Source organism: Syngnathus typhle, linkage group LG3, assembly GCF_033458585.1.
Source record: "Syngnathus typhle isolate RoL2023-S1 ecotype Sweden linkage group LG3, RoL_Styp_1.0, whole genome shotgun sequence".
Taxonomy (NCBI): Eukaryota; Metazoa; Chordata; class Actinopteri; order Syngnathiformes; family Syngnathidae; genus Syngnathus; species Syngnathus typhle.
In genome coordinates this window covers 8,731,187-8,756,113 of record NC_083740.1, presented here as the reverse complement: position 1 = coordinate 8,756,113, position 24,927 = coordinate 8,731,187, and the positions used below count along the sequence as shown (strand labels likewise).

Sequence of the window (24,927 nt, the reverse complement as noted above, 5' to 3'; positions counted from 1 at the left end):
TTCTATGATTTTCCGAAAGACTCCCCTACAGGCAAGCAGGGGAGGTGAATTTAATATCAGGTTACATAACAGTCTTATACCTTAGGAGGGAATGCGGTCAGCTTGTATTCATTTTGGTTAATTCTCATCCTCTGGATTCCTTCTCTAAATGTCTTCCTCTCATTCCTTCACCCTTTGAACCAACACCATCTGCTCGGGCTCGCATTGGCCCCACCCCTCCCTAATACACTGGCGGCTTATCCTCAGCAACAACAGCCACTGATGCAAATTTGTATTTTCTCTCTGGTCGTCTTTTCATCAATTTCGCTTGCTAAAGAGGTAAATCCCAGCTACCCAGCTCCATCAGTTTACCTGTTTTTTTTTTTTTTTGCGTATTAAGGCAAAATTGTGCAATTTTCATTAGCATCCTTTGACCTATTATTTACGGTAATTCAATCAACGTAATCTTTTTTGATTAACTCTAAAATTGGCGCAGCTGTCATCCAATATGAGAATAAACAACTATAGAGAAAGAGCATACTCATTGCTGTGTTGATGTGTCCTGGTGAGTGTGACTCAATTTCTACGGTTTATATGGTCATAAGTGCAAGCTAATTAAATTGGAGTACAGATTTGATTTAGTAGGGTCATGTGTAACTTCTTCAGGTTGTTAGAAGATGCCAAAAACAGGAACGAAAATAGTTTTCATTTGAACCTCAGTTTCAGCTTGCTTTCAAATTGAAGGAGTTATTTGCAAAAATTGTTTTTACTGGGGGGGCGTGTTGGGATTTGGATTGCCACAAGCCATGCTGTATGACAAAATGTCATTTTTATAGTTGGTATTGAATTTTTATGGACTGGATTTTTCGTCTAACCTCTCGACCTCTCTTGATCTCCTCAGGCGTGATTCAGAGCGGCAGCCATTCAACAAAGAAGTGAAAGGCAACAGGGATGAGTGTGGACAGCCACCAGGGGGTTGTGACCACCCCTCCCACACCTAGTGGCAAGACCAAAGAGCGCTACTTTGATCGAGTCAATGTCAACGATCCAGAGTACCTCCGAGCCAGGAAAATGTCGCCTGACCTCCGACAGGACTTCAACGTTCTGGAACAGAAGAAACGGGTCACGCAGATATTACAAAGCCCTGTAAGTTAAAAAAAACCTGTTGTTTACAGTTTACACTACTTCAGCACACTTGACACAACTCTTTTGTACCACTCAGGTATTTTGAAATGCATTCAAAACTGTACTGCTTGCTGGCTGATGAGACAATTTAACTCCTCTTGGGCATTTTATAGTTGCTCATGTCAGTATACAATAAGCCTCCCAAATCGGTGCTGAGGTCTACAACCGACCAGAATGAAATGAAAAACCAGATGAATTCTTTCAAAACCCACCCATTAATAGTTTGGATAAGCACTTCCTATGGACTTTGCCCTCTTCTGAAACTCCATGCATAGCATATTCAGCTGTATTTTTTAGCAACTGGAAACGGAATGCCAGTGGCAAGCTAAAATCCCGAAAGAAGCACCATGTGCCACACCCTTTGCATCCAGAATTCCTCAAATGCCCTTCAGGCCAGCAGCCCTCATGTTGGATCAGGTTTTGCTGTCGTCGGCATCCTAGTGAGAGCAGGGCATATTCTTGCCAATGCTCGTAATGCTGTTGTTTGCTTTTCTATCCCCGGCGGTCCAAGTTCGTGAGAATTACATGAGTTGTGCCAGATAAACTTGAGATAAGTACTGGAGGTACAGTTTGTGATTTCGGAGCTCTTTAGCAATTATTTTGATGCACAAGGTTGTATGAGGACACAATTACGTGAACAGTATACAAGGATTGAATTGGCTCCAAGGCAAAAACTTCATAGCGGCACGATTTAAACACATCTTGGTGCCGTGCTTGTGGATTGTGCTTTGTAATTTGCCCCTTGAACACTTCACATCACATTTTGTCAAGATGGTACAACAAACCTAACCTAACCTGTCATTTTAGCCCTAATAGTGTCTGGAATATTTTTTCAACACTGTTGACTCAAGTCTGGTGTTCAACTGCTCTAGGTTGTATGCAACTTGAGTCACTCAGATGTGACGATGACAAATGATTAAAAAAAAGGTCAATAAAAGTTTGGTCAGATGCTATCTAAGATGTAAATGTCACTGATGATTGGAGTGTATTGGACTGGTCTTATATATCATCCAAATAGTGTGTTTCTTTATTGGCATGTATTTAAATGAGGGGATTTGCAATTGAAAAACATTGGGGGTCCACCATACCCAAGAAAAACAGCCGATCACAGATGGAAGCTGTAATCGCCAAAGTGTCAATCATTTGCCTTGCACTTGTGTGTATTGCCATAGCGAGCAAACTGAATTGCAGATTCGCGCTGACCTTTTAGTTTGGATGTCAGCAGGATTGCTGAAACCACGGTGGAAAACAGCTCTGGAAAAAAAAAAAGTGCATCACTTGTTTGCTTACAATTGCACATTTGAATTTCAGTCGATTGTACATTCCCCTCCGAAAATACAACCACAAACTAATAACATTCAGTGCTACAGTAACACTGACGTATATAGGACATTAGATATGGCCATTGAAATCCATAGAAAGTGCTAAAATTTGCCCTTGACCAAGATAAGCATCAAGACCTATGACATTTGCACAGTACAGAATGCCAAATGGATTAATAATAAATATTGATGACATCATTGTTTTGGACAATTTTCTGCGACATGACACATCAACTGAATGGTTATGCACTTTACATATAGTCAGCCAATGTGATTATAACTGTCTCTTTTGGGATAAGGCCCAAAAGTTCCAAAGTGTTGCTTTCTCAGTCTCTTAATCCAAGTCATCTTTTAGCAGCAATACAAAAACAACATAGTGTATGCGTCAGTAGCTCAGTGGCCTCCTTCTCACGACTTGTCTTCCTTTCAAAGTCTCTCCTCCTCTTTTTGTTTGTTTGGATTCCACTCTTCAAGGACTAGTGGAGTCGTAGATTACATGCTTCTGGTGCTCAGATTGCAGGTTGCGTTTAAAGTCAGACCAATATAGACCAGGCTTGGAGCAACTTAGCCATATCTATCATGCAAGCGTGTTTACTTTTGGAAGTCTATAACATTGAATCCTTGACACTGTCTAGATTCATAGACGTTGAAGATCCAACCCGCCATAACATTATGACCACATAACACAATAAAATGATAGCCAATACAAGAGGTCTGTCAAATCTGCTTGTACAGATGATTTTTTTTTTCACACTGACAGACATATTAATTATCACGGTTAAAAGTGTTGAGCAAAAATAATTTTGTTGCAATTGCCTTCCTGGGAGAAAATGTGTTTAGCCTTTAAGCTTCGATTTTTTCTATGACAATGAGATGCATACAGAAACTGGATTAGCACTAGCAAGCTCACATGACTGTGTGCACAAATAGATTTAGTTTAAACAGACGTGATCTGTGAGTTAAAGAGAAACTAGAAAAGATTGTATACTTCAGATGATGTCACCACTGTGAAACTAAATAGGTGCTTAGAGAAGGGAAAAGTAATCAACGTGTCCAGTTTCGGTGTGCGCTTTATTTATTTTTGCTAAATGGAGCAAAATAATTTGTGACCTTTTCTTGAGGAGGTTTGAGTTTTTGTTTTTATTTGCCTATTTGTTTTTTACATATATACAAAACAAAAATTGATTTGGATGCAAACCCTGGCAGCAGATTTGCAAAGCTACATTTTTTTGGGGCTTCTGAAAATTTGTTTGCCGTGACTCACTCTGTCGTCTAAAAGGTCAAAAGATTAGAGCGCCTGAAATTGAATTTCAGACGCAGTTTCTCATGCTGCTTCTATTTTCAGCACCTTGTCAGCTGACCTTCTGAATGCGTTCTCCACTCTCCTGCATTTTTTCCGTATGCGGAAACTTGACGTTTCTCATTTCACGCTATTTTTATTATGAATTAAAGGAAGTGTGAATATTACTCTCTTCCTCTGCCACTTGTCAGCAAGCATGAGTAGATAGTTGATGTGGTTTGGCAGCCTGTGCTGAAAACCGTCTTGCGTGAGGCTTCATATAACGGCTGCCCTCTATTAGGTTTCTTCTTCTCTTTTAAAGCCCCGATGGGCTCTTTGATAGAACATTAGTGGTTGAACTTCCTCCAGAGATTTCTTTTTCAAACCGCTCTTATTCCCGCAGAGCCAGCTGTGTTTCGCGAGTCGTTCCTCCGCATCTATTGGGTGATGAACTTCATGAAATGTCCTCATTGCCCGCACAGCATGAATGGGTTGGATCATTTTGTGCAAAAGGCAAATTGATTTGGGAGTTATAATTAATAATATAATAATTTCTTATCTCACTAGCTTCAAGAAAAAATGTATGGCTGTAGAAATATCTACTCTGCACTTGTTAGTTGTTTTCAACATTTTTTGTGTACTGTATGGAAATTGATATCCCCCCCAACCCAAAAAAATTTGAGGAGCATTTTTGCATAGCAGTGATTTAATTTCAGGAGCTACTTCGCAATTTAAGTGACCTTTGTTCTGCAGGTTCAACTTGGGGACCTGAAGCTATAAAAATATGACAATATTGCTGTACAGTGAATATTAGAGTATCTGACAAAATGCTATCACAATCAAATTCTTTTCAGCTTGATAAACACGATATTTGATAAAAAAAAAAAATCTTTTGTAGTGACATCGGCAATTATCTGGTTATGTAGCAGCAGCTTTCTATGCCATCTCATGTATAGACATAGTGTGTGGAGCAACATGCTTTTAAAACAAGCCGCACGATATTTATAGACCAGGTCCTGTTCCACAGACGCGCTCATCGAGGTTAAATTGGTATAATCGATTGCGCTGCCTGGCCTGCAGGCAGACGCTCTCCTGCTCTGCAACATTGTCACGTTGTTAGCTTGTGAGCAACGTTGTGCTCACACTCACAAAACAGGCTCAAGTTTTAGGAAATAGATTTGATGATATTTTTGTGGCTTTTGGAAGTTATTTTCTTGAAATGTAGCTTATGCTACCCTACTGAAATCAATTGTACTATTAGGACTTATTAGGGAAGGAGAACTGATGCCAAATAATCAGTCAATGAGACCCAAGTGGGTGACATTTTCTTATTTCATGTAATACATTTGTGCAAGTTTAGGATAAACTTCCATTTTGTGCTTTGGGAACAGCAGACACAGATGTCAAAAGCCTCACCCGATGCTTTATTTTATGATTATTGCAAACCTCAGCAGCATAAACAACTTCTTTGTTGTTGTTTTTGTTGGTGTAGCAGCGGTCAGGGGGGTGGTCCAAATATTAATGATAGATCCACTTTCAGCCCTGGAATTAATCTGTTTGCATGATGCAGTCAAATCCCTGCTGTCATAATCTTTTTGAGAATTTAGTACTCACACAAACTGTTGAACAGATGCCGGCTAGTGTGTGGGTCATTCGAATGTGTGCCTTTTGAAAGGCAGCTTTCGCTCTTCTTTTTATGAAGCCTGCCTGGATGGGAGGCGAAATAACTTCTAAAATCACCAGAACAGCCCAATTAGAGTCAACCCAATGCCCTGAGAATAAAACCAAAATACCAATCTCTGCAGCTGGGCTTTGATTCTGTCTTTCAAACACAAATGTGATGGCAAACGAGTCTCTTAAAAAGAACTCTCCGAAACACAACCCTGAACCCTTCCCAGTCAGACATCCGCTTTGAGGCGGTCACCACAGCAACACTGCCACCAGGGACAGAGGAATGTTTGGTCATGGTTCAGACTCAGCAGTGCACCGGGACTCTAGGTGTTCCCATAGAGGGGGTTGTTCCAATTTTCACAAAACACCCTCACACGGGCCTGTTCTGTTGGCAGACCGCCCATGGATGAGCCTGTGGTTGGAGGCAGCATCAAAGTGCTGGATTTTCTTTTCTGCAGACAGTTCAGAGAAGTTGCAATCAAAACATCAATACTCTTATAGAGTATGCTTGTTACTAGACTGAGTCTTCATGTGGAAATGGTTCCATGACGCATTTTGCTAATTATACAAAATATTTTACTGTATGTATAACCCACATTTTGCAATGCATTTTTAAGTACCTCGGCATTTCTCATTGAGCCCAGAGGCTCAATCAATGAGTTACGTAAACCTTGATCCTGATCCAGAAATGAAGTGCAACAAATTACAACCTGATAGAATGAGAAGTGAAGGGAATTTTCTCTTCTAAATGTAAATCAATGGCAAATGTGAAATCCAGATCAATTTCGGACACTGAAAACATTGAGCGGTTCTCATTCTTCTAAAGTTACATAATGCATTCAATTGATTTCATTTTTTTTATGACCCCATCATTGTGTCTCTCACAAAACAAAATTGATCAAAACTGCAGCTGAACACTATATTCAGAACCCAATTAGTAGATAGTGTGTGGCTATTCTATTTCCCACATAGGATGAATATCATTCCATACGTATGCCCACCTTTCTATCAGTAATGTAGTCATCAACAAAAGCCTTGCTCGGTCTTTCATTTCATGGCAAGTTTGGATGTTTGTATGGTTTCTCATGTTAATATGCTTTTCCACGGATTTAAGGGGTGACTCTGATCTGGATGTCAAGATTAGCCTCACAAACACAAAAGACGGCAGCCTATCGAGTGTACGCTTGTTGATCAGCCAATCAGCTTCGTTGAGGCTGTCTTCCTGCTGACACCTAAGGAGCATGACTAATCTGTGATTAAGTGCTGCTTGTGTCCCACATCTTGTTCCCACAGTCATTCTTCCACTGTCTTCCCTACGTGTGCTCTAATCCGCCATGCCTCAAGATCTTTACACACAAGTGTGCACATGTGCCATCATTTATCCTGAAGTCCTGAAAATTGAGCACACTGTCATCTAATATCTTCCTTTCCTGACTTCCATCCCCAGGCCTTCAAGGAGGAGTTGGAAAGTTTGATCCAAGAGCAGCAATGCAAAGGGAACAACCCCGCTGGTCTGTTGGCCCTCAGACAGATTGCAGACTTCTTCATGGCGAGTTCAATGGCCGGTTACAACACTTCCCCACTAAGTGAGTATTCATTGCCATGTGACCTGTCACCATGGTGACCAGTACACAATATAACCCACACCCAGAGTTAAAAAAAAAAAAAAGCATATTTAAAGACTTTCCCTTCTTGAAGGCTGATGTGCTGATCTAGGCCCAGACGCCGGAAGGGCCATGCATTTTTCTCTCACTTTAGATTCTCTTGGAGTTATGGCTTTCAAACTGCCTCCATTTGCACATGTGGAATGTGCAACTGAATGCTGGATCATATGTTAAAGGGATCAGAGGAGCTCAGTCTCTTAAGTTAGTCTATCAAAAGCTGCAAAACTAAATGATGCAGTACATGCTGTGTCTAATACATCACTGTAGGGCAATCACAATTGAATATGGTCAGAAACGATTTTTGACTCGATTATTCCATCAATTAATCAGATAATTGTATTCAATTTTATTTATATTAAACTGTGTTAAAATGTTCCCCCCACAATTGCTGTTTCTTAAGGGATCCTAAAAAAACTAAACAACAGTTGAGCAATATCACACAAGATCGATCATTGTTTCCAACGTAAAAGCAGATGTTTTCAAATGTCTTATTGTGATTAAACACAAAAGATAAATAAGTCTTCTTTCATGAAGGACTACAGAAATCAGAGTATTATTACATTTGAGAGCCTGAAATCATAACATTTGTACAATCTTTTGTAAAAAAGAAGTCTCAAAGCGATTACTTGATTATTAAAATGCAAGGTGATTAATTAATCGATTAATTTGTACACCTCTATATCACTAAATTAAAGGAAACTAATTACTGTACTTCAGTCAGCATATTTCTTTATTGCATGCATTTTATTTTGTGTTTTCCTGTTCAGGTTTGGGGATGGTCATACCCATTAACGACTTGTACAACGGGGAAACGAGTGCCATGGTGAAAGGAGAGAAGCTGACACGCTGTAAACTGGCCAGCCTCTACAGATTGGTGGACTTGTTTAACTGGGCCCACTTTGCCAGCTCCTATATCACCGTAAGATTCCCCAAATTTATCATTGAGAGTACAGGTGGACAGGCCACTCATTTTTATTAAGTGTACTTGCACAATATATCATGAGACACAATGACACCCACAGTACTTTTTCATCACTGCTCTATCTGCTGGATCTATTAGTGCATTGTCCAATTCTAATAAAGTTCTCAATTTGTTCAGTCTTTTTACAGAGCCACGTCAGATTAGATGGTTGCTTCGCTGGTTTTGTGTTGTTGTTTTTTTTGGCTAATATTGAGTGTTATCAATGGAATGGCATTCAGTAAATCTTCATTATTATGTTATCTGGTTGCGTAGATACTTTGGAGAAATAAAATCAGTATTTTCTCATTCCAAAGGCCCGAATCAGCAAAGAGCAAGATCACATCCTTATAATCCCCAGAGGGCTCTCCTTTGCTGAGGCGTCTGCATCAAACCTGGTAAGACTCAACCTGCCTCAGTCCCAACTTTTTGAAAAAGGGCAGCTTCCTCCATTTTGATTGTCACCCAAAAATAAAAATCTTTGATTGCAGAAACTTTCAAACTTTCAAAATGACTGAAGCACATATTTGTTGGCTGTTTATGTTAATAATTAACATTGTTAAAAAGCCTTTGACCTTCATTAATTTCACTGCATTCCTGTTTTACTGGAACAATATTTGACTGCCTGTATATTTTGTTTTAAAAACAGGCTACATGGAAACGTTTTTGGTTTAGTATTGACACAAGTGTAACCATCATTGCTTTGCTTCAAGACATAAAATGAGCAAAACCACATACTATAGCCATCTGACAGTGACTAATTCGATTCTGATCCCAAAATAATGGCAAAGTACAAAAAAGAAGAAATACTGTAATTGTCTGTGCAACATCTGTTCTAACGTTTTGATTAAGCAATGTGGCTACACTGCATCTTTCAAATCCAGCTATTAAAGATAAATGCCCCAAATACAGGGGAAATCATTCACTTTGAATATGTGTCATTTTTACATTTTGCAGCTGTGAGTTTTGCACGCATTTCTATTGCAGACTAACATTAAGTTATCAGTGATGGTCACTTACAGTCTGCCTCACCTCCTCATGTCTGTTTGAGATCCAATGTCAATTAGAGACTTTGATTCTGGACTTTTGTTTCCAGGCAATTATTGGCAAAAATGATAGACGTTTGATCCAAATCCCAGCTAACTGTTTTAGATGATGGGCTCTGTTCCATAGGTTGAAGTGGTCAGTTTGTTTCTTGTCAACACACACACCAATCCCTCCCCCAATGCCCCTCGCTCTTGAGTGCCGTTGCCATTTTTAGACATTTCTTATCATCGTCGTTTAAGCATGTCACATTTAATAGCTTTCTGACACGTCCTTTGACATGCTGTCCATATCACAGTAGTCTGCTGTAGAGTTGTGTGAGTGAGCAGCAATTATTGAAGGTCGTGGCGGTGAAAAGTTACTGGACATGTGATGGACGCAAATCAATGTTCACTTGTCTGACAGCTGCTTTTGTCTGACTGTTTCGACATCAGTGGTGGTGGTTCGGTTTTTGAAAGATCAATGAATTATCTACCTATAATGTAGTTTCCATCTGAGTTGGAAGAGGCCTAACTAAAATGACTGGTGTGGTCGACAATCAGTAAACTGAATATTGTGTTTAAATTGTGTCAAATGCCAAAGTGACATGTTTGCAACTTGCAACAATTTTCTACTGCTTATCCTGTTAAAAGGCTACACATTGGACTAACCACTAACCACAAGCTGGTTAATTTAGTTAACCCCAAATGGATTTTCTGCTTGTTTTTCTGAATGGGCTTCTTTTAGCTGGACAGAGGAATGAAACAGCGAAAAAAAACTTGTAGTCTGTGTTCAACAGGGAGATGTAAAATTGATTCATGTGCGTCCAACTGCATGATGAATGCCCTTTCCTGTTGCTACAACTCACACTCACAGTTTTTGTTGTAAAAGGGAAATGCGATCTTGTGGTTTTCTGCTTTATATCAGAACAACATGTGCACGATGCCTGCAGGCCACAGAGGCTTTCTGTTTGCGATTAACTTTCAACCGGACCCTCACATCTGCACACACTTGGGTCATTTCTTTTTCTTCCGCTTCGCACAAATGTCTCTCTGACCAGGTGTCTTCATTCTCTCCCGTTTGTCTATGTCTCTATTCTCTCTTGCGGGTCGTGTACCTCTCTGCTGAATCCGATATTGCTCCCAATCATCCAATAAGGGAATGGGAATGCAGTTGCCTTATCGGTACTGTATCATGTTGCATGTAAGAGTCTAGTTCATTTCCTAGGGAGGGGCTTGTCGACGTGAGGAGTGGTTGTTAGCGTGATTTATGGTGTTGGTTCTATTGCTTTTGTGGATGGATGGATTTATCTGCTAGATTGTTTAACATATGTGTTACAGCAGAAGTTATGTGAGCTTTCAATGTAAAACCATTTGATGGTACAAAGGTGACTGTTCTGGGGAAGAAAGGTTCAGATTAAACACTTGGGAAAAAGTCATGCTGACTCCAGCTGCTCTCCTTCCTTCCCCAGCTGAAGGTCAACATCATCGGCGAGGTGATCGAGCAGGGTTCCACCAACCTGAGCATCGACTCGGCCGGTTTCAGCCCCCACGCCGCCATCTACTCGATACGTCCAGACACCCGCTGTGTCATCCATGTGCACACTCCTGCCACGGCTGCTGTAAGTCTCTTTATTTTGTACAACCAGGTAGCCTGTGAGGTCACGACTCACCAGTAATAGGAGTGATCATTTAAAATTGTGAACAGAGATTTGTTTGTTGCATATATTTTCCCTGTTCCCTATATATGCACAAATATTCTGCTCCTGAAACCATTAACATAATCATTCACAAAGATTAATATGATTATTAATTACACATACTATTGTGTCAAGTCAACTCTATTTACAGTATATAGCCCTTAATCACAAAAGAGTCTCAAAGGGCTTCATAAACCCATATTTGACAAATATTAACAACATCCCCTAATCTTAATTTATTATTTCAAAAATGGGGTAAATGTGATTTTCTCCCAAATGATGCTGTTTATTGTACACAGATTACTGACTATGCACCTTCTGCCATCTAGTGGAAAAACGTGTAGTTGTTTCACACGCCTACAATACATTGGTGGGATAGATTGGTGCACAAAGCAACTTTATTGTTGACAATAAATATTTTAATTAAATATGGATAATTTCGCTTGGTACACCTGAGGATATCTCATGACGTATCGTTCCACAGCACAATGGTTGGGAATCGTTGACCTATTTTGATCTTATTTCTCCTCCCTGCTTTGTAGGTGTCCTCTATGAAGTGCGGCATCCTGCCCATTTCTCAGGAGGCGCTCATCCTGGGTGACATCGCCTATTTCAATTACAATGGCAATCTCGATGAGCCAGCCGAGCGAAGAGAGCTGCAAAAAGCACTCGGGCCTACAGCAAAGGTGAAAACGCCTTTTGGACACACAACATAAAACAATTTAAATTATGCAAAGGGTGTGTGTTTGTCACAGACAGACAACTATCGGACCACTACTAGTGAAAAAAAAGAATCACATCCTTCAGTCCGATATTAAATATGTATGGTGAAAAAAGCAGTACTTGACTTGTACTTGTCAATAACCATGAATAATATGCTCTTGTTTTTAAAGGTTCTGGTGTTGCGCAATCATGGCTTGGTTGCTCTGGGTGAATCTATGGAAGAGGCCTTTCATTACATCCACACTGCGCAATATGCCTGTGAAATTCAGGTACAATCAAAGTGAACGACACTCTTGTGTCAATATGGCTGACATACCAAAAAAAAACAATAATGCATGAAGACTATAGATCAATTTAGTAGCCATTTGAATTGGGGATTTTTCACATTTTTGCAAATCTTTGTTTTCACTTTTTCTTTTTATCCCGGTGTGTCCAAATCTCCTACATCAATGCTCGGTGGAACAAACAAAAAAAAAAGAACATTAATCCTGCAGCAAAGCCCAGCTTAATTTCTAGAAATAAATCCCTCCCAAGCATGTTTTTTGTGCTGTGTGGTTTATTCCTTAGTGTTGTTGAAGTCCTGTGTCTTTTGCAAAATGACATTTTGTCCTTGTGCAGATTAACAAAGAGCATTTCCAGCACTAATTCACCATATGGAGGATTTTAGTTGGCAAAATTTGATTGACAGATGTTTGTTGGTTAAAAAAAAAAAAGCTCATCTGTCAGGTGTGTTGTGCAAACTGACATCCATCTCCCCTCCTTCTTTGTGGCTGCTTTTAGGTTAACGCCATCTCTTGTGCTGGCAGCATAGACAACCTGATTGTGCTTGACCAAGAGAAATACAAATCGCGAGTGTTCGCCGTGGCCTCAACAGTTTCCGAAAATATAAACAGCCCGTACAAGTGGAAGATCGGTGAACTGGAGTTTGAGTCACTGATGAGGATGCTGGATAACCTGGTGGGTCAATTGGTAGCCATGTGTGATTTTATCCTAAATGTGACTGGGCTTCCATCTTTGAATATGTTCTTGATGTTTGCTCTCCAGGGCTACAGGACCGGTTATGCCTACCGCCATCCCATCATGCGTGAGAAACCGAGGCACAAGAGCGACGTGGAGATCCCCGCCACCGTCACGGCGTTCATGTTCGAAGAGGATGTGGACGCCACGCACTTTCCCTTCAAGTTCCTGCAGCACCGGCAGCAGCGGGAGAAGACGCGCTGGCTCAACTCACCGAACAGTTATACCAAGGTCAACGTGGAGGGCGGAGATGACCGCTACAACCACAACAGGACAACCACGGTAAACACAATTTACAAATTTCTTATCAGCAAGATTCACAACTTGAGTTGTTCACATGAATATGGGTGTAGTTCTTCCGTTTAATAATCAATGTAATAATTTTTCTTAAGATGTCAGGGTCTAGCTACATCTGCTGGTTAAACAAGGCACTATTATACTGCATGGAACACTGACCATTTGCCATCATTGACCTTTAGTCTAAGTCTTAGACTCACCAGGTCAGGTCTATTCTATTAGGTATTACGGTTCCTTTACAAAAATAACTATATATATTTTTAAACAGAATGGAATTCCTCCAACCATCCATCTCAGGGGCAGGTTCATGGGATGATTGGTAGAATAATCGATTCTAAAATTATTTGACAATGCCATACCTATTATTATTATTATTATTATTATTTTCATTTACAGTGGATGAAAGCAGAGGAGACTGGAACGCCAATCAGAATTGAGGACCCCAATCAATTTGTCCCTCTCAACACAGACCCCAAGGAGGTACTGCAGAAGAGAAACAAAGTGAGTCTGACGTCACGTCACACAATTACGGATGATGAGGTCTTTTAACAGCCAAGATTCAACGACCCTGCAAGTGTTATGTAGTTAAAAATGGGCTTCTGAATGTTGTGTTTTTTGATGACTGCAAGTTTCATTATTTTGCCATAAATTTGATATTGTCTTTACAATCCTTGCAATTTTCTGAATGTTTTGGTTTTTGATGACTGCAAGTTTCATTATTTTGCCATAAATCTGATAATATGTTTGCAATCCTTGCAATTTACCCAGCTCAAATTTTTAGGTTAGGGGAAGTATATGCTAACGTTGCCTTAACTGCAGCTATTCTTTTCTGATCAATAGTTAAAATATGCACACGAGAAATATGCAGACCGCGTGTGTGGGTTAGGGTTAATATTTTTCTTCTTCTTATTCGTATTCTTATTCTTGTTTTACAGATCAGAGAGCAGAATCGATGCGACCTGACAACATCAGGGCCGCGATCACAGCACCTTGCTGGCATCCCAATTGATCAACCACGACAGGTAAGATGCAAAACACACAATGACATCATGATAGAAAACGTTTAAAAGTATAAATAAATAAAGACCAACTCATTTGCAGGATTTACCATTGTAGGTTTGCTTGAAGGTTTTTATTGCCAAAGACCATGCATAGCACTGAATGCAGCTGATTTGTTGTAGTTGACTGCCGGTGACAATCTTAGGGTGTAGTCTTAAATGTTTGCAGGTCCAATCTGATTACACAAAACGGATTAAATTGTAACACCTTAAGGCCACTAGAGGGAGACAAGTAACAACATATTGCTGCGAATGATAACCAAAGTGCCATATTCAATTATTTTCTATTTTTTCTATATTTCAATGAGTTGATTGTATAAGAAAATTGCTTAAATGCTTTATTATTATAAAATGATCCACACCTCATCTTTTAATGCTGACATGAGTTGGTATCTTGTGTTGAAGGCTGAAGTGCAGATACACATTCTGGTAAATACCTGCAAATATTAATGAATGGTTGTTTGCAATATATTTCAGAATTGTCCTCACTTTTATATAGTTTTGTGTCACAGCACCAAGAGCATGTTTTGTTGTTTTCGAATAGTCACAAACACATTCACCCACTGTGTGTTGTTGTATTCGTACAACAAATCATTGTGCTGTGTTCTTAATTGGATGTTGACATGTAATGGTGTGTTTCAATACTCAAATGTACAGATTTTATATCACCGATGCGGTTGGATCGTGGTTTGTATGCATAGCCTGCATGTTACCACAATGACAATGTGTGTGTGTTTTATTGTCTAGTCTGTGCACATTTGATTTTCCCATCTGGGTTCAAGATGTCAGAACGTTTCTGTCTTGAAACGAGTCAAGTTTGAAGTGGTTATTCAGTTTTCCTCAGTCGAGGAGCTTTTTTGTGGTCATGATCAAATATAGACTGGAGTAGATTCATTCTTCTATACTTACTGTATCATTCTTTTTTGCTTTTTTGGGGTTACTAGTACCTCCTAAATGTTTATATGTGTGTATATGTGTTTGTGTGTGTCCACGGCAGCCATACGTGCCCACAGAGGAGGAGCAGATGGCCCCACTGCCTCCCAACCCTTTCAGTGAGCTGTCAGAGAAAGATTTGCAGGAGTATCACAAAAACGTGGAAGTGAGGCAACTGGGTCTCGGTAGGTGGTGGACGGCCACACACAAATTTACTTTTATTTTTTGTGACTAATTGGTGTTTTACTTCATGCTCAATGACAAAAAAAATTCCAACAGACGTGCGCTCTGAGAAACGTAACAATGTCGCTATCTTGTTTCCATACCAGATGAACCACAAACATCATCTGATAGTGGTTTAGCTATCAGATCAAATATTTGAATATAAGGGCTCATTAAATGTGGATTTCTTAAACAGTAACTCAGAGAGCCAAAAAACTAGACACACCATTATATATACACGTATCTCTATCGCCTATAGAAAAGTGACATTTTTTATGATGTTGTACTGAAGCCCTTTGCACAATGTACCTAATGTGGTTGTTGTGTGTGTGTTTATAGTATGTAGCTTAGCAGCAGCCTCTAGGGAGCTAAAAAAAAAAAAAAACACACAACAAACACTTTTTTCTCCCAGTTGACCCTTTGTTTCTGCTCGCAGACACGCTTAACGTACACACATACACTCATACATACATACATACACACACACACTCACACACCAAATGCTAATCATATTGAGAGGCATGGGAAAAATCAATAATGAACAAATAGAGAAGAGGCGGTCTCAGTCTGCATGCTACTTAAACCTGCCACCTTGCATTTAGTACGTGTGTTCATTCATGTATGCGCGTGCGGACAGTGCAGTAATACAGTGTCAGTGTAGCGTGTGGGCACAAGAGGCCAAACGATGGCAGAACGAACAGACAGCAGGTCTTCACACCAGCCCCAAGACTGCCGGTCATTGCTATGACAATGTTGCCCCCCGTAGCCCTGTGAATCCCCACTGGCCAATCTGGATGCCAGCTGGAGACCGTCTGGACTGGCCTAAAACATGACTTGGCTACACACACACTATATGGTCATCCAAAAAGCCATTTCATATATTTCAAAAGTGCATATGAAATAAGATATTTGCACTCTACAAATCTCACTTGTATGGTTATAGGTTTTCCACAGGCACACACTCAGACATAAAGCAAATCAATTTATTCCACAGCCTGTTGAGCAACGTGAACGTATGTAAGTGTTGTGAGCCAGGCCTCGGCTTTCTCAGTGTGTAACCCTGAACGTGCTGATTAATGTGTCATTGTGGTTTGGAAGCAGCTTTTGTGCGCTGTTAAAATCATTCAAGCCACTTTTGCTGGGCTGCCCTGGCACATTAACTATATTAACATTGGCACTCATATGACATTATAGTAATGCATAAGATAAGAAAATCCTCTTAAAAATACGTTCATAACTTAATATTTGGGCAGTTTGGTAGGTTTAAGAACTTAAAAAAAAATCCAAATGGTCAAACTCTTGCAATAAAAAGAAAATAATCTGAAGGCTCTTTGAAGGACGATAACATTTTAAACTGGCAGGCTAACATTTTCACTCAAAGAACAAGTTGGATGTTTTTGTTTTTTTATTGATATATTTTTTAACAGATGGGCCAGGTCATCCATCCCAGGTCATCTATCGATAACTTAAAAAGGGAAATTGCAAAAAAATATAAAACAGAAATTAGTTAAAATGAGTAGCTATAAATACATATGCCAGCGCCAGTTTTGCTCTAATGCTTAAAAAAAATTAATAATAATAATTACATCAATTATGATGGTAAACTGCATAGTGAAATAGGACATCTTGAGGGTGCTACGTGTACTCCTGTCAAGATAATAATGTCCAGGAAAGAGAAAACCCTGAAAGGAATCCAACAAGGATTCTGTCAAATTTTCAGAAGAGTTTCTGTCTATGTCTGAATCCTAACTTGTGTGTGCTATCACTAATCTCTTGACTCGCCTCCCCCCACTTCCCTCCTGACCCTTCATCCCAATCCCCGCATCCTCTCTGGACCGGCTCGCCCCCGCTGTTTTGCCACTGCTTCAATCCACGTCCACGCACCACCATCCCGCAATCCGCTCATCCCACACCCGCTCACCCCGCGACCGCTACCACCCCCCTCCACACAGATGGCGAGCACGAACTAACCTCGGACGACGGCTCCACGCTCTCTCAGTCTGTGTCGCTCACCCAGTCCCCACAAAGCACTCCAGCTAAAGGTATCAGTCACGGCACCAGAGCCGCCTCTTTAAGTTCCTGCCCTGTGCATCTGTTAAATTCAAACGACTTTCTCACGGTATCTATCACTCATATCCATAGTGTTGCTTTAGTAGGCTACACACTCTGAAATCTATAATATGATGTCAAATTTCATTAGAAACGGTTGTGCTAGTTACAACACAAATCTTAATAATAAACTATGACACAATTTAGAAGCAGCAGATAGTTCAGTACCTCAGTCACGACAAGTAATCTGCGATTCTTGGCAAAAGCTTCGCCATTAAAATAAGTTCCGGATATAAAATGTCTACTTTTATTTAGCTAATAGGCTCGAGCAGTTCATTTCTAATTTGGGGGAATAGTGATGCTCGCTATCCTGTTTCCATGGCAACTTGGAGCCAATTGCGATATAAAGCATTATGATGTTTTCAAAAGTGACCTTTTAATGAGTTCTTACAATATACCTACCGTAATATCTGAGCTTCTGTTGGCTACAGCTCACACGCAGGTGCTCACGTGCACTCGCCAAGTCACCCCACCTCACTAGAATCCACCTTTTAAAGGCACATGCATGTACTGTACACAGACACTTCTATCCAGACAATATTTTCTAAACATCTTGGGCTTGCAATTAGTTTTAATACACTGCGGTACATTTACAATAAGTTTACATTTTGTTATCAGCTTTTGCAGGAGGGTCGGGAATACCTCCTCCACCATAAATGTGTGTTCACTGTACCTTTCTCTTCTATTTGTTCCATATGTCCTTTACATGTGAAGCCAGCAGCATTACCTCATAGGGCCGCTCCTACTTAAATAGTAGCTGACAACATCACAAGATTTACTTCCTGTCACCTTCCCTCAATGCCCAAACACACCAGCAGTAGCAATTAACCCATAGCGCCGTGCAGACTCGCGGGAGCCATCTTTTATGATGGCGCTGCTGTGAGGTCAGATTCTTGTGCTTGAATCCGGGTCAGTTGTTACATGCTCCATTTTCAGGATGGCCTCAGTGTATTGTTTGCTTTGAAGCACGAAAATAACCTGAGAAGTGGTGATAACGTTTCATTATATTTATTTAATACCAGTGGCCTGCTTTCTTGGTGTTGCTAAGTCCATAGGAGGAGTTGTACACTCGGAGGCCCTTAAGTGAACAGAGGATATAGTCTGCTGTTAAAAACCGAGGCTTTTTTTTATTTATTTTTTATTTAAAGTGAGAGTAGGACAGGATCTTTAGTCTATGAGGTCAATGGGTTTCACGCTGCCATGTTATGAAATATGTAAAGCACAAGTACAGTGGCATTGCAGCAAACATCTGAAATGGTGTTTGTGTGTCCGAGCCAGCAGCGACACATTTACGACACGAGCGCAGTGTAGGGTATTAAAAGCATGCTTGGTAAATGCTAATGAAGTCGAATTTAATGTGCCGGTATTACAGTTTGAACTCCGATGACTTCACTATCATTTCTTCTTCTTCTTTCATCATTAGGAGTGTTGTTGACTAGCCTGCCACACTGGAATGAATATAAAAATTGCCACGTTAATGAAGCAAGGCTTAAATAATTAAAGTCCTCCCAGTTATCAGATGCTGCATTTTAGATTTGGATCTGTATTGTTTCCTATAGGCTCACAAATGATTCATTATTAGTATGAATGACAATCTGGTGTATTCACGGGGTCCTTTTCCCCAGCAGTCAACCACGCGGGCCTGATGAACGGCAAGGATAACCACTGCGACGCCAACGACGAGCTGTGCAAGCGGGTCAGCCAGCTTAACACTAGCGCGGAGAGCGTGGAAATGACGGTGCGCTCGGCCGACAAGATCGAAGAGGTGTTGTCTCAGGAGAGCTCGCCCTCCAAGTCGCCCAACGGCAAGAAGAAGAAAAAGTTCCGCACGCCGTCCTTCCTCAAGAAGAACAAAAAGAAAGAGAAGACAGAGGCCTGAGGGCCACCAAGATGATAGAAAGGGGAGGGCATCTTTTTATGTTTTGTCTTTTATGCTGTCTTTGTTTTCCTGATTTTTGTGTTTAATCCTTTCCAGAGTTTTTATATACAAAGAAATGATTTGGAGAAAAAAAATGAATTGGCAAAAAAAAAAAAAAAGGGTTTCCCACGCAGATGGACAGATAGTGTGGTCGAGCATTTTCAAGTGAATCACAAATGCAGTACTCAAAGTTGATTCAGTGACATCTGCACAACTGTGCTGAAATTAGAATTGTTAAAAGTACGATCATTTCAACGTAGTTCTCAAGTCAAGAGTGTATACTGCACATTTTTTGTTAAGTCCTCATCTGGTGGTCCTCTACCTTTGCATTGAGTTTATAATCACCAAGAGGCTTCATGACCGATGACGTCACACTGGACAATTTCTCCCCATCAGTGGCCACAGGGTATGTGTCCATTTGTTTAGTGGCTCTTCTTATTTTGCACCATTCTTCTCATTTTTGCGCTTCTGCGGCATCGACACACATTTACTCATCAAACTGGAGTCATGCGCCTTTTAGTGTTGTTAACATCTCAAAAGAGCCAGTCGGATACTATTCATTTACATATGTAGCATTTTCCTACTTACTTTTGGGACGAACCGGAATTTTCTTTTAGTGTAGTTGAAGTCATCGCATGAAATCTGACCTTTTTTATTGAACATTTTGCTACTTGTAAGTGATTGCTCACACTATATTTTAAAGTAGAGTACATAAATATAACACAGATATATTTGACAACTGGATACGTCGGCTATAGATTTGTAACTATATATTTTTTTATTTTATTGTGCTGCACTTTCCACTGTAGTAGGATGGTTTCACCCGTGAAAGAGACTGTCAAGTCGTATGTGGTCGAAAACCGAGCAAGTAGCAAAGCAATTGAGACAAGTGAAGACTCAGAAAGTGAAATCAGTATGAAGGAGAAAAAACAAAAAGAAAATAGGCTTTATGTGCAAAATGATGTCTGCACTGCAAAAATCCGGAAGTGTGTTGTGCTGAAATGTCTAACCTCTGCAGTCGCCAGCTGAGAATAACAGGAGTATTAGGACCTCACTGAAGTGGCGAAAAAAAGGATATTACCAAAAGCAAAGTTGTAATGGGAGAAAAAAATGGCCGGTATCTCGATTAAAAATTGAATTTTTCTCTGCAATTAGTATTAAGTAATGGTTTAAAACATTTCAACATGCAGTAATCTTCAATCATGAGGAACTGTTTTTTTTTAAACCCCAATTGTTGTAATATTACAAACAAAATGACATCTTTTATGATTGACCTATTTTCCCTGTAAAATGATTATTTTCTTGTAAAATTACAACAGTTGTAAAGTGATTGAATTCTTTGTTCCTCTTTTACAACATTATTCTTCAATTTAATTCTTGTAATCCGGCATCTGTTACAAAATTACACCTCGCAACATTTCAATTGCATTTGTGTTTTATATGTTCAAATTAAGTCTGTCCTGACATTTTTACTCCTCTAGGGAGGAAAAAAAAAAAGATGATTTTATTCTTGTATATTAAGAGTTCTTCTAATATTTTATCTGTGTAGTATATTTCCCCCCCCCGCAGTCTGGCCCTAATCCTCCTGTGTCACGAATGAAGTATGAAGCAGGGATGACTTTTGTATAGTGTTGATATACGTGCTTAAAGAGTGTGTGATTTAAAGCCATATTGTATTGTTTTTGGACAAGGGGTTGTGAGGCTTCAATGACCCTGACAGGACCTCTTGTTTAATCCCCTTAATGACTGCACGGCCCCTTCTCTCGGGTCCAATAACCAGCACTCTTCTTCACTCCTCAAAACGCAGCTTTTCAGACGCGCATTCAATCTCGTACGCCCGTTCTACTCCCCTCGTGCAACGTTTTGGGTAAATGTGATATTTGTCGGATGAACTCCAAGTGTAAGAAGGGAGGACTTGTAGCATGCTTTCAGCTTTTTTTCATCGCATCGTCGTCTTTGTCATCCTCCATTTGTATGGCTATATTTATTCTATGTTTGTTCATTAAATATTTTATGGGCATAAATTGCTTCCAGGTGAACTGAATGCGCGTTCCTTCAGTTTAAATTTTGGTTTCTTTGCACCTTCCGCTACCAATGCTTCCCAATTCATCTTTTCTGTTTAAAAAAAAAAAAAAAAAGTTGGCTTTGGTATGCCACAATGAGCCAAGCGACTTTTTGGATCTGTGAACACCTCCTTATATAAATGCTAATCTATGGAATTGCTTTTAGATGTATTGCTAATCAGTGTACGTTCACAAATAAACTGTATTTTGCCAAAATGAATGCTCATTTTCATCTTTTTATGCATCCACGTCACTCCATGTATTGTTTTGCCTTGCGCTGTATTCATTCCCAATCATGTTCTTTTGCATCAAGTGAGCCAAGTTAGGTCTAATCCATTGATGCTTACACCATGATCATTGGTTGCATTGTAGCGCTACAAATTGGAAGAGCTCTACTCTGAGAAGGAAATAACTGGCTCCTTTTATTTGTCTTGGATGGAAATGGATATACAACCTGTGTGTCTGTGAAATGTTCAATCACATTTGCGACAATGGATGTTGAGTCTGACCAATAAACAATTGGACAATAACAGGCACAGGATATGTGGACCTTCTTGACAGGAATACCAAAGCCATGAGAAGAGGCCTTGAGAATATCATGAGAGACATGCACAAGCCTCTTTGCTCTCCAAATAACTGTGTACCATTTCATAATGCGGCTGCCACCCGTACTGCAAAAACTGGGTCAAATGAATAACCTGCCAAACAACACCCCAAAGTTGTTGCCCGCCCCTTCCCTGACATAAAAAAAAAATCTTGTTTACTGGGTGTTCCATTTGAAATTTGAGGGTCAAATAAATAAGCAAGAAAATTAGGTTATTTCTGATCCATATTTTGTCTAAATTTGAGGGTCAAATAAATAATCAAGAGAATTAGGTTATATTTGATCCATATTTTGTCTAAATTTTATATTGACTATTTTCAGTGTCCCTGAAATTGCTGTCCACCCTTCCCCTTTAAGACATCTATTTGCATTTAGCATGTCCACTCTGTCATAGTGAGATGATAAAAAGAATATTTCAGAGAGTTCATATATATTTGATGAACTGCACAAAGTCAGATTTTCAACAGAATCATGCCGCTCAGATCCACCACATGGCTTAGCCAAAAATGTCAGCAAGGTCAAATATTTTGCTGTATGCATGTATATCGTCTGCTTTGAGTTGATATACGTATATACTGTATATTTTTGAAACATGTTCTTATTTAGTCTTGTGTGTGTGAGTAGTCACATTGTTGTGAGGCATGTGGCAACCGTTTTGTTTCCTGTAAATTGCCAAATATGTTTCCTTGCCCTTTAAAGTCCAACAGATACTTCCAAAGAATGACCCCCACTCCTGAAATTCCATGCTACGAACTACTCAATGGCTGCCTGTCTTTGTTTTGCACAGCCAGTGTGCCTTGACTGCATTGCCGTACACCAATATGGAAAAAATGGTATCCAAATGATGTGTTGTAACCTTGCTGGATTATTCTTGATGTGCATTGTAGCATATGTACTGTATATCATACATATATCATGAGTCTGTGATTCTCTGTGTTAAGATAAGGACAGAGGAGGATGGATTATTGTGTTGAGATCAGTTCAACCATAAAGTGCCCGTATCTCAAGTCTGCGCTCACAAGTCAAAGGAAAAATGAAGCAGTCAGATCTCGGCACTTTGAGGCACTGCTGTAACATATTAAATTTATTCTTGTAATATTATGATTTAAGATTACAACATTTTCTGGTAGAGTAGTATTCCAACTTTATTTTTTAGTTTAGTACCTCTTTTCTTTTCTTAAAAAAAACTTTTTTCTTGAAATAATATCATATAATTTATATAAGATCAATTAAATTAAAATGACTATCGCTCATCATTTTGCTTTTATTTGTTTTGAATTATCATTGTAAATAAAAAAGTAAAATCAACTAATAAAATTCTTTTGGATAGTCTGTGTCAGCATTAAACTGTTACTGCCAGAACAAGACTCTGCTTTTCAAATGTCCTTACCGACGCCATACTGATTGGTGGTGGCTTCATCCTTTAAAATAAAAATCGGATGAAGTCAAACTTGGTGTCATTATCATTTTCATCAAATCATAGTTACAGTTAAAATGGTGATTCCCCCAAAATGACAAATGAACAACTGTGTCACGACTCGTCCCCGTTACCATGGTTTCTGTTCGCGTCGCCCCTCCCCTCTGTGTTACCTCACAATCAATGTAACCAGTCACCTGCGTCTTGTTACCTGTCTTGTATTTAAGTCCTGTCTGCCCCTCACTCCCGTCGGATCGTTGATGTCGTCTCACTTCTTGTTTCTTGGTTCCTGTCAGTGTCAGTTCTGTTTCGGTGAGCCAGTCTGTCGATCGGTCATGTTGTTGTTTTGTTAGGTCCTTATGTTAGTTTGTCCGTCTGTTCCCCTTATCCTCCCTTCTAACTACCTATTCTCTTCAATACACCCTGGTCCAAGCTGCATTTGGTCGCCCAGCTCCATTCCGATCCGTGACACCATCAGGATGTAAAAGTAAGCTGACAAAAAAGATTCATTGACATTTTAAAACAAAACATTTTAAATCTTTGCTTTTTAGGAAAGTTTAATAGTTTGTCTTTTCTGTAGGAAATGAACAATGCAGACAAGTATGTACAGTAATGAATTGTACTCTAGATTATAATACAATGTCATCTCTGATGGCTTTGGCTTGAGCCGTGTTTCAAATGAGTTCATCAGATTGATGTTCTGCCCAAAGCAAGTTGGTAGCCGCAATGCAAGCCAGAAGCTGATCTGCAACACGGTTGCACTTCTTGTGGGAACCTCAGTAATCACCCCATCATATTTCATAATATCCAATTATCTATATGATAAAGAAATAGTTTTGGACAGTGTTCAAAAAATGTGGCAAGCTTTTGCAGGTCACATAAAATGACCTTAAGTTTGACACCTGTGCTTTAGATACTAACTAAAGTGTGCTATTGCGTGATGTCACATACGCCTAATAATGGCTTGACCTTTAACTTTTGTGACTTAAGAGGCATATATTTCATGACTTTGCAAGTTGCACTGTAAAATCTTGCCTTTTTCCGCTTCATACCTTCCATGCATTAGAAGAAACAATGTCATCCTTCACGAGCACGAGCCAACAATCTATTTTTAGAACGGCAGCATGCTGGAAGCTAACAGAGAAACTTAACTCCACTGCGGCCCTATTAGAAAGGCGTCGAGTAGGGGAATGAAAGAAGAAGATGAAATGGACCAGACCCAATTTCTCCTGGTCACAACTTTGTGAAGAATCACGGCTGTGGCTTGTGTTATTTACAGCCCGGTGTGTGAGCATACCCAGTGAATGTGATAACCTTAGTTCAGCACTTGATTTGGCAAAGCTCCTGATATGAACAATAAAACCAGATCTGACAATTCATCAATATTTTGCGAGTGTCATGACTGCGGCTCGTTCCGTCACCTCGATGGCGGCTGCTGACAGTGTCACGCACACATCCACTGCTCTTCCCTCCATCAAGGTGATTCCAGTGCGCTCAAAGGACGCTCATCTGATTTGTGATCATTATCTCGTGGCAGCATATGGAAACACAGCAATAAAAGAGATTACACTATGGATCCTCTTTGGGGGAAATTGGTTACAGATCAATAACGGTTCATTACATTAGTGTGCTCTTGTGGCAGGAAAACATAATAGAAAAGATGGAATATGGTTGTTTATTGGTTTTGCTCCAGAAAAAAAAAGCTATTGGCCTTGGACACCTCCAATTTCAATCACGTCCATCATGGGGAATGCAATTTATTGTGACAGAAGGACTGATCGCTCTT

At 39.8% G+C, this 24,927-nt stretch overlaps 1 protein-coding gene across 18 annotated transcripts in view; it reads left to right on the top strand.

Annotated features, from left to right (window-relative positions):
• add3a (adducin 3 (gamma) a) overlaps window positions 1-21,336 on the top strand; it is a 54,036-nt gene extending 32,700 nt beyond the window's left edge. For 10 of the 18 annotated variants that reach the window (XM_061273605.1, XM_061273607.1, XM_061273608.1 and 7 more), the window contains 15 exons: window positions 881-1,125; window positions 6,884-7,022; window positions 7,868-8,019; window positions 8,376-8,456; window positions 10,553-10,702; window positions 11,323-11,466; window positions 11,674-11,772; window positions 12,284-12,460; window positions 12,548-12,802; window positions 13,214-13,318; window positions 13,753-13,839; window positions 14,281-14,304; window positions 14,873-14,993; window positions 16,983-17,072; window positions 18,765-21,336. In XM_061273605.1, the coding sequence (XP_061129589.1) occupies window positions 931-1,125; window positions 6,884-7,022; window positions 7,868-8,019; window positions 8,376-8,456; window positions 10,553-10,702; window positions 11,323-11,466; window positions 11,674-11,772; window positions 12,284-12,460; window positions 12,548-12,802; window positions 13,214-13,318; window positions 13,753-13,839; window positions 14,281-14,304; window positions 14,873-14,993; window positions 16,983-17,072; window positions 18,765-19,018 (2,073 nt within the window). In that variant the 5' untranslated portion in view covers window positions 881-930 and the 3' untranslated portion in view covers window positions 19,019-21,336. The remainder of the gene's footprint in view (window positions 1-880; window positions 1,126-6,883; window positions 7,023-7,867; window positions 8,020-8,375; window positions 8,457-10,552; window positions 10,703-11,322; window positions 11,467-11,673; window positions 11,773-12,283; window positions 12,461-12,547; window positions 12,803-13,213; window positions 13,319-13,752; window positions 13,840-14,280; window positions 14,305-14,872; window positions 14,994-16,982; window positions 17,073-18,764) is intronic. The other 8 variants (XM_061273610.1, XM_061273620.1, XM_061273613.1 and 5 more) reach the window with 8 other exon arrangements.
• Window positions 21,337-24,927: the final 3,591 nt, after the last annotated feature.